This window comes from Loxodonta africana, chromosome 27 (genome assembly GCF_030014295.1).
Source record: "Loxodonta africana isolate mLoxAfr1 chromosome 27, mLoxAfr1.hap2, whole genome shotgun sequence".
Lineage (NCBI taxonomy): Eukaryota > Metazoa > Chordata > Mammalia > Proboscidea > Elephantidae > Loxodonta > Loxodonta africana.
Genome location: NC_087368.1, coordinates 25,154,364 through 25,169,053, shown reverse-complemented (window position 1 = coordinate 25,169,053; position 14,690 = coordinate 25,154,364). Strand labels below are relative to the sequence as shown.

General features: G+C 41.3%; 1 protein-coding gene across 2 annotated transcripts in view; it reads left to right on the top strand.

Moving 5' to 3' along the window:
- NGLY1 (N-glycanase 1) overlaps positions 1–14,690 on the top strand; it is a 65,202-nt gene that overhangs the window by 26,700 nt on the left and 23,812 nt on the right. For both annotated transcript variants that reach the window (XM_010595547.2, XM_003415725.4), the window contains exon 4: positions 5,296–5,461. In XM_010595547.2, coding sequence (XP_010593849.2) covers positions 5,296–5,461 — 166 coding nt within the window. The remainder of the gene's footprint in view (positions 1–5,295; positions 5,462–14,690) is intronic.

Below are 14,690 nucleotides of genomic sequence, written 5' to 3'. Positions count from 1 at the left end.
CTTAAACATCGGAATTTATCTGATGAACCTGAAACCAATTGAAAAAAAAAAAAAGTCTGTTAAAAAATCACTAACTACGGAAGGGCTGACACTGACAAAGTGAGGGACGTGTTGTCCCTGTCGTTTTTTTGTTACATGCGCGTACGTTAGTAGTTGTGTCTTCGATGCCCAGAGTTCTTTGTAATCTTTTTAAGTGAGATGGAGGCTTAATTAGTTAAATCTACGTAATATATCCACTTAACCAGGCACATTTGAACTGCAAAACTTTGTAACATGGTGACAGCAGAAGTAGGAAAGAGCCCACTGCCACCGTTAACCCCTCTATTTTGTGGCGCTTTATCTCTTCTCTCAGGGTTCCTTCTCCATAAAGTGGAGGGAGTCACTGTCAATCCAAATACTAAATGTTATTAAAACTTAATCACTTTACCTTTTGGATGAAAAATAATACAAATAGAAGTTCTACTGTTTTCTACCCATGTCCCAGTAGACCATTTTGTATAGTTCCTTTGGTGCGCGTAGCCTATTTTGGGGCACCACTTTAACAATTCGACTCATCCTCTTGCAACTTGCTTTCCTTATTAAAACTACAGTCTCCAAAAGCCACCTGCGTTTTGTTCCTTCCAGCAAAGTGGTCTTTCCTCTTCCGTGTTTGCTAGCTTTTTCTCATCCTCAGTATTTCACCATGAGTATCGTATCTTCGGGGAAGCCCTTCTCACCCGCCCACCTGGTCTAGGTTCAGATCCCCTGTTGTACGGTTTCACGTTATTAGGTGCCGTTGAGTTGGTTCTCACTCTTAGTGACCCTGTGTACAACAGAAGGAAACACTGCCCTGTCCTGCACCATCCCCACAGTCATTGTTACGTTTGAGCTAATTGTTGCTACCACTGTGTCAATCCGTCTTGTCAAGGGTCTGCCTCTTTTTTGCTGACCCTCTTACTTTACCAAGCATGATGTCTGTCTCCAGGGACTGATTCATCCTGATAGCATGTCCAAAGTTCGTGAGACAAAGTCTTGCCATCCTCACTTCTAGGGAACATTCTGGCTATACTTCTTCAAAAACAGATTTGTTCATTCTTTTGGCAGTACATGGTATGTTCAATATTCTTTGCCAACACCATAATTCAAATGCATCAATTCTTCTTTGGTCTTCCTTATTCATTGTCCAGCTTTCCCTTCCATATAAAGCAATTGAAAATACCATGGTTTGGGCCAGGCGCAGCTTAGCCCTCAAGATGACGTTTTTGCTTTTTAACACTTTGAAGAGGCCTTTTGCGGTAGATTTGCCCAGTGTAATACATTGTTTGATTTCTTGACTGCTGAATGTCAGAAGATATTCTGAAACTTGTTCTTGAATGTAGAGTAGCTAAAGTGAAAGAAATTATAAGTAAAAGAGCTGAGCAAAAGATTTCAAAGGGCAGTTCAAGAAAACAGAGTAAAGTATTATAATGAAATGTGCAAAGACCTGGAGTTAGAGAACTAAAAGGGAAGAACACACTCGGCATTTCTCAAGCTGAAAGGACTGAAGGAAAAATTCAAGCCTTCAGTTGCAATATTGAAGGATTCAATGGACAGAATATTGACTGATGCAGGAAGCATCAAAAGAAGATAGAAAGGATACACAGAGTCACTATACCAAAAAGAATTGGCCGACATTCAACCATTTCAGGAGGTAGCATACGATCAGGAACCGATGGTACTGAAGGAAGAAGTCAAAACTGCACTGAAGGCCTTGGGGAAAAACAAGGCTCCAGGAGTTGATGAAATACTAAATTGAAATGTTTTAACAAACATATGCAACAGTGGACATGCTCACTCGTCTGTGGCAAGAAATTTGGAAGACAGCTCCCTGGCCAACTGACTGGAAGAGATCTATATACATGCTTATTCCAAAGGTAATCCGGCAGAATGTGGAAATTATCAAATAATATCGTTAATACCACATGCGAGTAAAATTATGCTGAAGATAATTGAAAAATGGTTGGCAGCAGTACATTGACAGGGAACTGCCAGAAATTCAGGCTGGATTCAGAAGAGGATGTGGAACGAGGGATATCATTGCTGATGGCAGATGGATCTTGGCTGAAAGCAGAAAATACCAGAAAGATGTTTGCCTGTGTTTTATTGACTATGCAAAGGCATTTGACTGGATGTATCATAACAAATTATATATAACATTGCAAAGAATGGGAATTCAAGAACACTTAACTGTGCTCATGTGGAACCTGTACATAGACCAGGAGGCAGTCGTGTGAACAGAACAAGGGAATACTGCATGGTTTAACATCAGGAAAGGTGTGCGTCAGGGTTATATCCTTTCACTGTATTTATTTAATCTGTATGCTCAGCAAATAATCTGAGAAACTGGACTATATGAAGAATATGGCACCGATATTGGAGGAAGACTCATTAACGACCTGCAGTATGCAGTATGCAGATGACCTAAAGCACTTACTGATCAAAGTCAGAGACTACAGCCTTCGGTAAGGATTACATCTGAACATAAAGACAATGAAAATCCTCGCAACTGGACCAATAAACAGTATTATAATAAATGGAGAAAATATTGAAGTTGTCAAGGATTTCATTGTTCTTGCATCAATGATCAATGCCTGTGGAAACAGCAGTCAAGAAATCAAATGACATACCACATTGGGCAAGTGTGCTACAAAACACCTCTTTAAAGTTCTAAAAATCAAAGATGTCACTTTGATGACTAAGGTACACCTGACCCAAGCCATGGTCTTTTCAGTCACCTCAAACACATGTGGAAGTGGGACAGTGGAAAAAGAAGATGGAAGAAGAATTGTTGCATTTGAATTGTGGCTTTGGTGAAGAGTATTTAATATACCATGGAGTGCCGGAAGAACAAACAAATCAATCTTAGAGGAAGTAGAACTGGAATGCTCCTTAGAAGTGAGGATGATGAAACTTTGCTTTGCATACTCTGGACACGTCATCAGGAAAGACCAGTAACTAGAAAAGGACATCGTGTTTGGTGAAGCAGAGGGTCAGTGAAAATGAGGGAGACGCTCAAAGAGATGGATTGACACGATAGCCACGACAGTGGGCTCCAACATTTCAAGGATCGTGAAGGTGGCGCAGGACCGGGCAACGTTTCGTTTTGTTATGCATGGAGTTGCCATGAGTTGGGGCTGACTTTATGGCAACTAACAACTAACAACAAATTATTGACCTTAAATTTTTAACGCAAATCTTTAATTTTATATTTTCCTACCATCATCTTACCATAAGACAGGAATGTCAGAAAGCTTTTATTCTTCCTGTGCTCTGTTCCCCGCTGCCTTCCTTAGGAGATCATTTGAGATACTGCTTTTCAGGTGTGTTATTTATTTGTAACAATCACAGCTGAATTTGTAGTAGTTTTTTTTTTTTTTTAACTCGCCCATGCTGCTCTTATCCTAAGCCTTACTCCTCTGTATATGTGGGTATGTATGTACGTATATATATTTACATTTTTTGGCTATAGTAACTTCTCTAATCTTTCAGATAGGGTTCGGAAGTGATACACTTTCTGCTTTGTTACATATCAGAAGGAGTCCTGATGGCGCAGTGGTTAAGCGTTTGGTTGCCAACCAAAAGGTCAGCAGTTGGAATCCACCAGACGCTCCTTGGAAACCGTATGGAGCAAGTTCTCCTCTTTCCCGTAGGGTCGCTATGAGTTGGAATTGACTCAGCAATGGGTTAGGTTTTGGGTTTACATATCAGAAAATGCATTTATTTTGCTGTTCTGTTTGGTTACTTTGGCTGGGTATGAATTCTATGGTCCCAGTCATTCTTCCTCAGAATTTCAAAGATCTTACCTTACTGTTTCCATTACAAAGTCTGGTATCAGATTGTTTTTTTTCTTTGCAACTAATGTTTCTTTTTGCTTGGAGGATTTTAGGATTTTGTTTTTGCCCTTACACTTAGAAAGTGTCACCATCATATGCCTTTTTTTGTTTTGTTTTCATTCACACTGGCACTTCAGCTCTCAGAGGTTTGTTTCTGTTACTTCTTTGAGAGTTTTTTGTCTTCATTGTTTCTAGTTTCTTTCTAGAATTTCAGTTAGTATTTGAGAACTACTAGATTTATTCTCAATGTCTAGTTGGTTTTTGGGTGTGTACACTGCATTCTCAAAGAGTACCTTGGCTCAAACTTTATTCTGCTGTCTGATACCATCTGTAGCTTCTTCTTTATTTTAGCTATTTGAAGTCCATAGATGAGTCTTTCTCTGAGTGCAGTATACGCTCAGATCTCTGAAGATACACGTTAGTCCTTTTCTGTATCCCGTGCAGTTCCTGTTAGCCTGTCTGTGGACCCTGGATCTGCTTCCAGCCACTCTGGGGAGGAGCAGGCCGTGTTGCAAAGTAGGGGGTGTGCCAGGAGCATCTGTCCTGAGCTTGGGCATCCCCCTTCCTTCTGTGATCTAAGCGTCCATGCTCACTGCTCAGGAGGGGCCGTGGCAGGGGTGATGGAGGGAGAAGCTAAAATCTCTGGCTGTTCCTGTGCAGAGTCCAAACAGTTTCCTTCGTGCTTGCCCCAAGGCCCCTTCCTGCTCTGGATCCTGTAACTCCTCTGCCCTTGGGAATTTTATTTTATTTTTTTACTGTCCATAACCACCCTCTCTAGAGGGCATGTTGCGATGGTATATTCTTTTAATCTATTTGTACCTACCTTTCCTCTTAAAGGAATTTTTTGTAATTCCTCACCCTTTTTGAGCACTCCTTTGCTAATGCTGAATAGAGTTAATTTTTTTTATGTCTTCCATATGTTTGAATAGAGCTCAAGTGGCACAGTGGTTAAAGTGCTCAGCTGCTAACCAAAAGGTCAGCCGCTCTGCAGGGGAAAGATGTAGTCTGCTTCTGTAAAGATATACAGCCTGGGAAACCCTCTGGTGCAGTTCTATTCTGTCCTGTAGGGTTGCTATAAGTCAGAATCAACTCAATGGCAGTGGGTTTGGTTTTTTTGGCTTTATGTGTTTTGAAATACCAAGGGCTGACAGATGCATTGCTTATAGCCTATCTTGATCCAAACTGTGGTCAAGAATTCAGTATATCGCTGGTCAAATATATCTTCAGTAGCAATGCATAATAGCTACGCCTTAGACACTGACACAGATGTGACTCTTTCCTAATATTAATGTTACAAAGGTTTTATGTATAATTGTTACGTTTCAGTGAATACGTACATCCCCCTTTATTTACGAAATCATAGAGCCGTAATGTTTTTACTATATAAGTTATTTTTATAACGTGGATAAAAGCTAATTTCAGTAATTTCTTTTTTTCCTATTAGGTTACTGCTAATTCAACTATTCTAAAGATGCTTCAGTCCAATGGTCAGCATGTGCTGGTCTATGAGAACCTTGCTCTCCAGGAGAAAGCATTGGCTTGTATCCCAGTCCAAGAACTGAAAAGGAGATCGCAAGAAAAGTTATCCAGAGCTAGAAAATTGGATAAAGGTAGTGACTTTCTGTAATCATTCATTGCTAAGTATGCATCAGTTGCAAAATAAAGGGAAACACTGAAATAGTACCTTTTGCTGTATACTTTATGTATATCCAGTTGCTATTTGAATTTAAGAAATAATAGTAGTGTAATTTTATTGCATATATATGGACACATGGACTTGTCTATTAAAATTGTGCTAAACTTTTTTTTAACCTGAATATGTATTTGCAGTTTAATCATTGTTATGTGAATTTTTTATAGGTGTAGTAGAACTCTAATCTGTGAGATATCCCAAAAAACCCATTACCCTTGAGTCGATTCCAATTCCTAGTGACCCTGTAGGACAAAGTAGACCTGCTCTGTAGGATTTCCAAGGCTGTAATCTTTATGGTTCAAATTTGCCAGGCGCTCCTTGGAAACTCTATGGAGCAATTCTACTCTGTCCTACAGGGTCGCTATGAGTCAAGATCGACTTGACGGCACTGGGTTAATTTTTATGGGAGCAGGCTGCCATGTCATTCTCGCATGGAGCAGGTAGTAGGTTCAAACTGCCGATCTTTCAGTTAGCAGCTGAGCCACCAGGGCTCGTTCCATGAAATATACGACAGCATTAGTAGCAAACTGTTACCTGACAGTTTACCTAACTCTTTCAGTTTACATACAAATTTGACTTACAGACCGGTTTAGGAACGGAACTTGTTCATAGTCCGGGGATTGCCTGTAATTTAATGTCTGTGTCTCAATTTCTTAATTTGAAAATAAGGATGATAATTTTAAGAAATAAATGAGTCAGTACACGTAAATGACTCAGAACAATGCCCGCCACATTCATTACCCAATAATTGTTATCACAAATTGTCTTAGGAGTTGATTTGTTACATTTGTTTGTACTATAGCATTTTTACTTTGGATTTTTCTGTAACTGTATTTTGTCTGTTAGGTCAGTCCTTAATATCATATTCCCTGGGGGGTTCATTTTTTTTTTACTGGTTGTCCTAGAGTATACAATATACATATTAACTAAGTCCACCTTCAAATGACACTATACTGCTTTGTGTGTAATGTAGGTACCGTATAGCAGAGTATTCCTATCTTCCTTCTTGCCTGTTATGGTATTGCTATCATTCTTTTCATTTATCAATATCCTATAATCGCTTAATATATTATTGCTGTTAATATTTAAACAATTATCTTTTGGATCAATTAAGAATAAAAAAATAAGATTTTATGTTACTTTTGTTTATCCTTCTTCAGTGCTCGTCCTTTCTTTATATAGATCTGAGTTTGTGACTATACCACCCTCATTCTTCCTGAGGAACTCCTTTTAACATTTCTTTTTTGCAGGGCAGGTTCGCCGGCAATGAATTCCCTCAGTTTTTGTTTGTCTGAGAAAGTCTTTGTTTCTTCTTCATTTAGGAAGGGTAATTTCACTGACATATCGTAGGTTGGTGGGGTTTTTTTTTTTTCCCCCAACAACACTTTAAATATTTCACTCTATTGTCTTCTTCTTTGCCTGGTTTCTAACGAGAAGTCTGACGTAATTCCTATCCGTATTCTTCTATAGGAAACACTTTTATTCCCCCCTGGCTTTATTCAAGATTTTCCCATTGTCTTTGGTTTTCTGTAGTTTAAATATGATATGCCTGTTTTCGTCGTTGTTGTGTGCTGTCAAGTCGATTCTGAACTCATAGCAACCCTATATGACAGAGTAGAGCTGCCCCATAGGGCTTCCTAGGCTGTAATCTTTACGGAGAAGATCACCAGGTCTTTTATCCCAAGGAACCACTGGTGGGTTCTAACCACTGACCTCTTGGTTAGCAGCCAAGCACTTAACCATCGCACCACCAGAGCTTCTTGTGATATGACTAGGTGTATATTTTTTAGTATTTATCCTGCTTGGTGTTCTTTGAGCTTCCTGGATCTGTGGTTTGGTGTCTAATTAATTTTGGAAAATTCTCAACCATTATTAGTTCAAATATTTCTTCTGCTCCTTTCCCCTTTTCTTCTCCTGGCATTCTTTTTACACATATCTTATTTTACCTTTATCTCTATGCTTCAGTTTCCCATAGCTCTTAGATATTCTGTTCAGTTTCAAAATTGTCTCGCCGTTCTTGGATGCTTTTTTCCATTTTTTTCATTATTTATTCTGTTTGCATTTCAGTTTGGGAAGTTTATGTTGACCTGTCTTCAAGCTCACTGATTCTTTCCTTGGCCATGTCCAGCATACTGATGAATCCATCAGAGACATCCTTCATTTTTGTTACAGTGTTTCTGATTTTTAGCATTTCTTTTTGATTCTGTCTTAGAGTTTTTATCTCTCTGCTTACATTACCCATCTGTTCTTGCATGTCTATAATTTTTCTGTTGGAACCCTTAACATATTGGTCACAGCTGTTTTAAATTCCTTTCCTGATAATTCCAAAACCTGTGCCATATCAGAGCCTGATTCTGGTGCTTGCTGTGCCTCTTCTAAAAAAAGATTGTGTTTTTTCTTGCCTCTTAGCATACTTTGTAATTTTCTTGTTGAAAGCTGGGCATGATGTATTGGATAATAGCAAGGAAGGTAAATAGACCTTTTGTGTGAGGTCTTATGTCAACATGGTTAGGAGTTGGACCGTGTTTTATGTTTGCAGTAGCTACAGGTGTCAGAGGTTTCCCGATCCTCCACAGGTATGCGGCACTTAACGCCCATGATAAGTTCTGTGAGATAGGATGTTATTTGATTTGGCCGTTTTGCGAACACCGTATTATATACAGGCAGTCCCTGTACAATCTGTAGCTAAATCCCTATAAAGCCTATTATATTAAAACCTTACAGGAGCCTGCTGGACAAAGCCCAAGGGCTGGATCCACTGGATACAGAAGGCCGTCCTTGCTGGGTGTGTGGCTGGCCAAGCAGGGGCTGCACCCACAGCCAGATTGGAACTTTGCATGTGTCGGTCGGGTGCACAGTTGAGGGGAGCTGCCCGGGGGGCATGGAGAGGTGGCCACCAGAACTGTGTGTGTGGGTGCCAGGAGCGCAGCTGGCAGTGGTGGCCCTGGCTGCCACTGCGCTATTGGTGTGACCACTTCCTGATCACGTGCAGCTGCTGCCTGGAGCCGGGAGCCCAGGAGCGCCCTGGGCCTGGCAGGTGCCATCAGCACCTGTGGCAGGAGTGGAGGAGCTGTAGCAGGCGCTGCGCTGCACTAGGAGTGAAAGGCTGCATGGCTGCTGGGCAGGTGGATGAAGCCAGGAGGAGGTGGAGGACGAGGATTGGGGTGCGCCCTGGAGCACCGCTGCTCACTCACTCTGGAAGTTTGGGGTCTTTAAAACCATCGAGATAAATAATAAATAAAAGGAGAGCTGTATTCCCTTTAAAAACAAAACAAAAAAACACCGTATAGGACCACAGATGTATCCGCAGTCAGATGTTGTCCAAGCAGACGTTAAGTGATGCATGCCTGTAGCGTTCTTGTTTTTGTCTCCCCTGCTGTCCTTGGGCTTCCCTAAGAATTCCTCCCCAGATACAGCGTGAGTCCTGCGGCTCTTTCAGTTGTAGGCCACTGTTGTTATCCGGGAACCCTGTTGTGGGGATGATAAGGCACAGGGGAAGGGAAGCACCCGATAGTCTTATGATTAAATCTCAGTGTATTAGTGGGCCTGAATCTCTGGGCTGTGTCCTTCACAAGTGTGCTTTAGCTTTTTCCTCCCTTACATGAGACAGGAAGGCTAGATGGGGCTGGCGTCGGGGGTGTGCTCTTCCCCCTAGGTTAGATTATGGTCGTTGTTTCTCCTGGACAGTAGACCTTTGCTGTGGAGAATGCTCTGAGTATATTCCGTAACTTCTACTCCTCCCTCCCCACCATGTCAGAGCCAGGAGGGAATCTTTCTTGGTTCTTCAGTAAGAGAACTTCGTAGGGTTCCTGGAGGTAGAACCCATTAAAGCGTGGGGACCCCCGAAGACTGCATTTCTCATTCTCAAGCTAGCCCACATTCAGCCTTGAGCAGTTTGTCAAAATTCCTGTTTACTTGTTCCTACCAGTTTCTGGCTCCAATAGCTTCTGCATCAGATAAGCAGATCTTGGCTAAGATGCTGTGTATTTGACTGTCTCTCCAAATTTTCAGGGTGGTGGTTTGCCCTGCAGCCTCAGTTCTCTGACGGGTCCAAGAAAAGGCATTCATTTTCAGTTTGTTCAACTATGATTTGTAAACACAGGGGTGACTTCCAAACTCTTTACATGGTGGAACTGAAATTGGAAGACCTTCTGAGGGGTCGTTTGACTATACGTCTCTTCCTTTTTCGACCATTTAACCACTTTTCACATATATTATTTAGATATTTTTACTGCCCCTTTTATTTTGGTGGATTTGTGTCTATTTTAATATCGTGACATTTCCTTGTATTTAATGAGCTGGACCTTCAGCTGTGGGTCTGTTACGAGATCATGAGACAGTTACTCATCTTCTTGAATTCATTTTTTTTTTTTTTTTAGTTAGAAAGCTTATCAATAAATGATCACTGAGGTTCTGTCTCACTTCCAAGTACTGTGTTCCTATGATGTCTTACATAAATGCCATACATTCTGTGCAGAGTCATTGGGGCTAGGCCCTGCAGGGCTACTCAGTTGTGTAAAATAGCCTCTGCCTTAAGGAGCATTCGAGCTGGGGAGGAGAATGAAAATATACAGACAACCGAGTGTGAATCAAACCAAAAATAACAAACCAAAGCCATTGCTGGCAAGTCGATTACAACTCATTGCAACCCTATAGAACAGAGTAGAACTGCCCATAGGGTTTCCAAGGAGGGGCTGGTGGATTCAAACTGCCAACCTTTTGGTCAGTGGCCATAGCTCTGCAGCTGGTGATGCAGTGGTTAAGAGGTCAGCTGCTCGTAACCACTGTGGATCCCCTATAGGGTACCTATGAATCAGAATCGACTCCAGGGCAACGGGTTTGGGGAGTGTGAATTAGGGTCCAGCAAATGTAAGAAGCACAGTTTCAAAACAATTATGTTGCCAAATGAATAAATCACAATGAGAAATATTTCAGAGACAAAACACTCCTTTTTGTGTCCAGCACATTCTCTCCTTCTTGGCACATAATCAGGAAGTTGCTCAAGGAATGCAGAGTCCACAAAAAGGAGCATCAGTGAGGTGAATGGTAGGGTAATCCTGATGCATGTGTGCATCAGCCTTGACAGTGAGAATGATCTTGGCAGTGTACTGAGAACCCTTCAAGTCCAGCAGCTAAGACTCGCTTCTCCGTAAAGCCTGCCGATGGCCCCTGCTGACCTTTATTCCAGCATATTTTTTTTCATTCTAATGATAAAGGTAATGCATGTTCTTTGTAGAAAAATGGGAAAATAATGGGGAAACAAGCCATCCATAATCCCATCACATAGACTACTTTTAAGATTTGTGTGTATACGAGACTTAAAAATATAAAAGTGGTATAGTGGAGTTTTAGTTAAAAGAGACAGGAAAGAACACATCAGGTTGGTAATAGGGCATAGTGAAAATCAGAAAAGAAGCTGAGCTTTTTTTAAAAGGCCATGAAGGATGAATTGGATTTGTAATCTAAGATGTCAAAGGACTTACTAGGTCAGAGGTCAGGGATTTTTTGAGTGTTGTGAACAGCATGCATGGAGGCAGAAAAGTGCAGGCTCTATTTGGGGAACAATGACTAATACAATCTGGCCGTGGAGGGTGTGTGTAAGGCAGTAGCAGGAGATCAAGTAGTCGGACGTGTTTTGGCTGACACTGGATTTCAGGCAGAGCAATGTATACCAAATTTACTTTTATGCTTTTAATTTTTCCGTAAAGAATTAGAGGTAAAAAGAAACAAAGAGTGTATCCAATAAGGTCTTTGAAATAGGAGAAAGAAAATAAGGACCAAAATAGGAGGAAGCACATTTTTTAGCCATGAGGCTGCTGTTGTATTGTTACTGTGATTGAACATATAGCAAAAATGTTATATAACCTTATTTGTCAGAAAGGAGAAAACACAGTGATTGCCCAGGGAAGTCAGGTGTCCTTGGTAACTTAATTCAGCAAGCCTAACCGCTGAAGCTTTAAGCAAGTGAGTTATATCAGAACCGTGCTGAAGGAAAATTAATTCAGCAATATCTTGTAAGGTGAAAGAATCAAGAGAGTGTGGGGAGAGATGAGTTAAGACACAATAGTCATAGAGGAATAAGGGACTGAGAGAGCAGACATGGTATTGAGACTGCAAGGGAGAAGATGCATGTGAGACCTGCTGGGGTGATGGAATATCGGCATTTGAAGTTTATGGGAAGGAAGGAAGGAAGATGTCAGAGATGAGTGCCTAGTTTTGAATTTGGGCAACAAGAAAATTAGAAGAGTCGGTGGGATCAGTTTTTGAAGCGAAAGGAAGAGCCTGATTTGAGGTACCTGCTGGACATCATCTGAATGAAGACCTGGAGCTTGGTTAACAAGAGGTCAAAGCTTGAAATACACTTTAATAAGTCAAGCTATGCAAGTATATGAGATGGCCAAGACTGAAAACACAGGGGGATGGGGAGAGACTGCAAACGTTCCAGAAAATAGGGTAGCACTAGCCACATGTGGGTATTTAAAATTTAAACTAATTTGAATTAAAATAGAAATTGAATTCTTTGTTCACACTTGCCACATTTCAAGTTCTCAGTACGTGCACGTGGTTAGTGGCTACCCTCTTGGACTGTGCAGACAGGGATATGGATTTATTTCCATCATTGCCGAAAGTTCTCTCGGATAACACTGCTCAAGAATCACCTATAGGAGGATACAGGAAGAGAAAGAGGAATCAGTGAGGGCAATGTAGTGAAATAAGTGATATTGTGGTGGTTAAGGGTGTGTGTCGACTTGGCTCGGCCTGGATTCGCAGTGGTTTGGCAGTTATGTAATGATATCATCAACTCCATGTTGAGACCTGCTGTGAACAGCCAGTCAGTGGAAAGGGAGTTTCCTTGGGGGTGTGCCTGCCTCCAGTATATGAATGGATGTTCCAGCAAGGCTCCCGCTCTGGATCCTGCATCTGGCTTGCCATCATCTAACCTCAGGTTCTTGGGACTTGAGCTAGCAGCTTACTTGCAGACCTTGGGACTCGTCAGACTCTGCAGCCTGTGATTCAGCGGCCTGCTGTCTGATCTGCCCATCTCGAGTTTATCAGCAACTGTATGAGACAGGAGAAGCCACCTGCCTGATTGCCTGATCCACAGACTTGGGGCTTCCTAGCCTTTACAACCGTATGAGCCGTTTCCTTGAGATAAATCTCTCTCCCTCTCCGTACACACAAACACACACACAAACACACACACACGAACATACAGCCTAAGACAGATGTGGTAGGCATAATGAGTATATTAAGGTTAAGGTGGACTATGAGCAATAACTTGGCTTAGAGTTTATTTCCTCGTGTAAGATATTATGGACATGGCAGTCTGATAGCAGTGGTGAGCTCTAAGTCCTCACCAGAGACCTAGGTGCCTTCTGTCTTTTGACTCTGCCATACGTAGCTTCCATCCTCTAGGTCACGTCATAGTCTGAGATAGCTGCTAGAGCTGTTACATCTGTAGACCGGGCATCAGGAAGAAGGGTGAAAAAGCAAAAAACTATACCTGTAAACTGAGCCTCTTTTTTTGCAACAGGGTTTTTTGAAGTCCCACAAAAAGCTTAATCATTTGGCCCCACTTAGCTGCAAAGGAGACTACTAGGACCTCTAGCCTTTTAGCTGGTGCATTGTTATCCCAAGTCAGTTGGAATTCTGTAAATAAGGAAGAAATGTGTAGTGGGTGTCGTGTGGCAACTGACAGTCTCTGCCCCAGTGATTGTCTGGCACTCAGATGATAACAAAGCCTCCACTGGCCAGGCTTGTGGGTTTTTTTCATTCATTTTATGCAGTGGGATTTTTTTTCCTTCCCAGATGAAATCTGACTCGGAATATATAAACTAGGAAAAGTATTCTGATTTGAAGCAGACATGGGGACCTTGAAACCCTACCCACTGAGGCACCTCCAGGGATAGTTAAGGCTCAGAGAAGCATAGTTTGGTAGCTCTGATCTGGAAGACTGGAGCGTTGTCCGGATTGAGTGTTCTAGATATAGGTAAAATACCTTTTCAGAAGAGGAAAAACCCTTTCATTTTAGAAAAGTGATAATAAAATATTCTTTGGCCTGCTAAATCGAGTATGAAGACATGGGGTAAAAAAAAAAATTTTTTATAAAAAATGGGGTGGAGGGCATAATATTGAGTCATAAAGGTGAAACCGTGGTATGTCTAAAGATAAGACTACCTCTGCTGATCTTTTTACCTGTTTTCTTCTCATTTCCTCTCTTCTGCACACTGATGTCAGTGGTTTTCGTAGAATTAGGCCCGAAACTTGTTAGCTTTATTTTTGTCACTGAAAGGTTCCTAGAAATGTTTATATTTATGTGGTACTTTTGAAGATGTTAAATTTAGAAAGTTGAAGTCTTGATTGTATTTTTTTAAAAAACTCTCTATGCTGTAAATATTATCTTCACAGAATTTAGCACCAAAGTCAAGCCTCCCTTAAGCCCCCATATCTCTGGCATGTCTGAGCTTCTGTCCTATACAGATAGGAATCCACTTGCATTTCTCTGAGCCATAACTAAGGATGTTGCCTCACCAAGAAACACTGATTCCCTCAGATGGGCCTTACTCTTTGTGGGGTATTCATATTTCTAGCTGGAAATGTGCTCATTTATACTTGGAGTACTTGCAACACAGAAGTGTAAGGATGCTGTCTTCCTTTCCTTTCTTGATCATGACTTCCATCTTGATAATGACTCTTCAGTGAACAATATCGTTTCTAAGTAGCATTTTGAAGCTTGTCCAGTCCTTCATTCAGCAAATATTTTCTGAGTACTTATTGTGTACCAAGTACAGCTTTAAGCATTGAAGATACAATAATAAAGTCCCAGCTATCACGGAAGAGACAGACAGAAAAAACAAAACAAATGAGTATATACTTCAGGTAGCGATTAGAGTCAGGAAGACAAATCAGGATAATAGAGTGACTAGGAAGCATGCTATTTTATACAACGTTGCCAGGAAGGGCCTCTCTGGTTTGTGATGACTTCCCTTTCAGGCAGAAGGCACTAGCGACTGCAAGGGCCCCCCTGAGATGAGTGACCTTGGCATATTCAGGTATGATAGGGAGGGCATAGTGGCTGTAGCAGAATGAACAAGGCAAAAAGAGGTGGATTCTCGTGTCAGTGTTAGGTAAGGGGGTGTATTCAT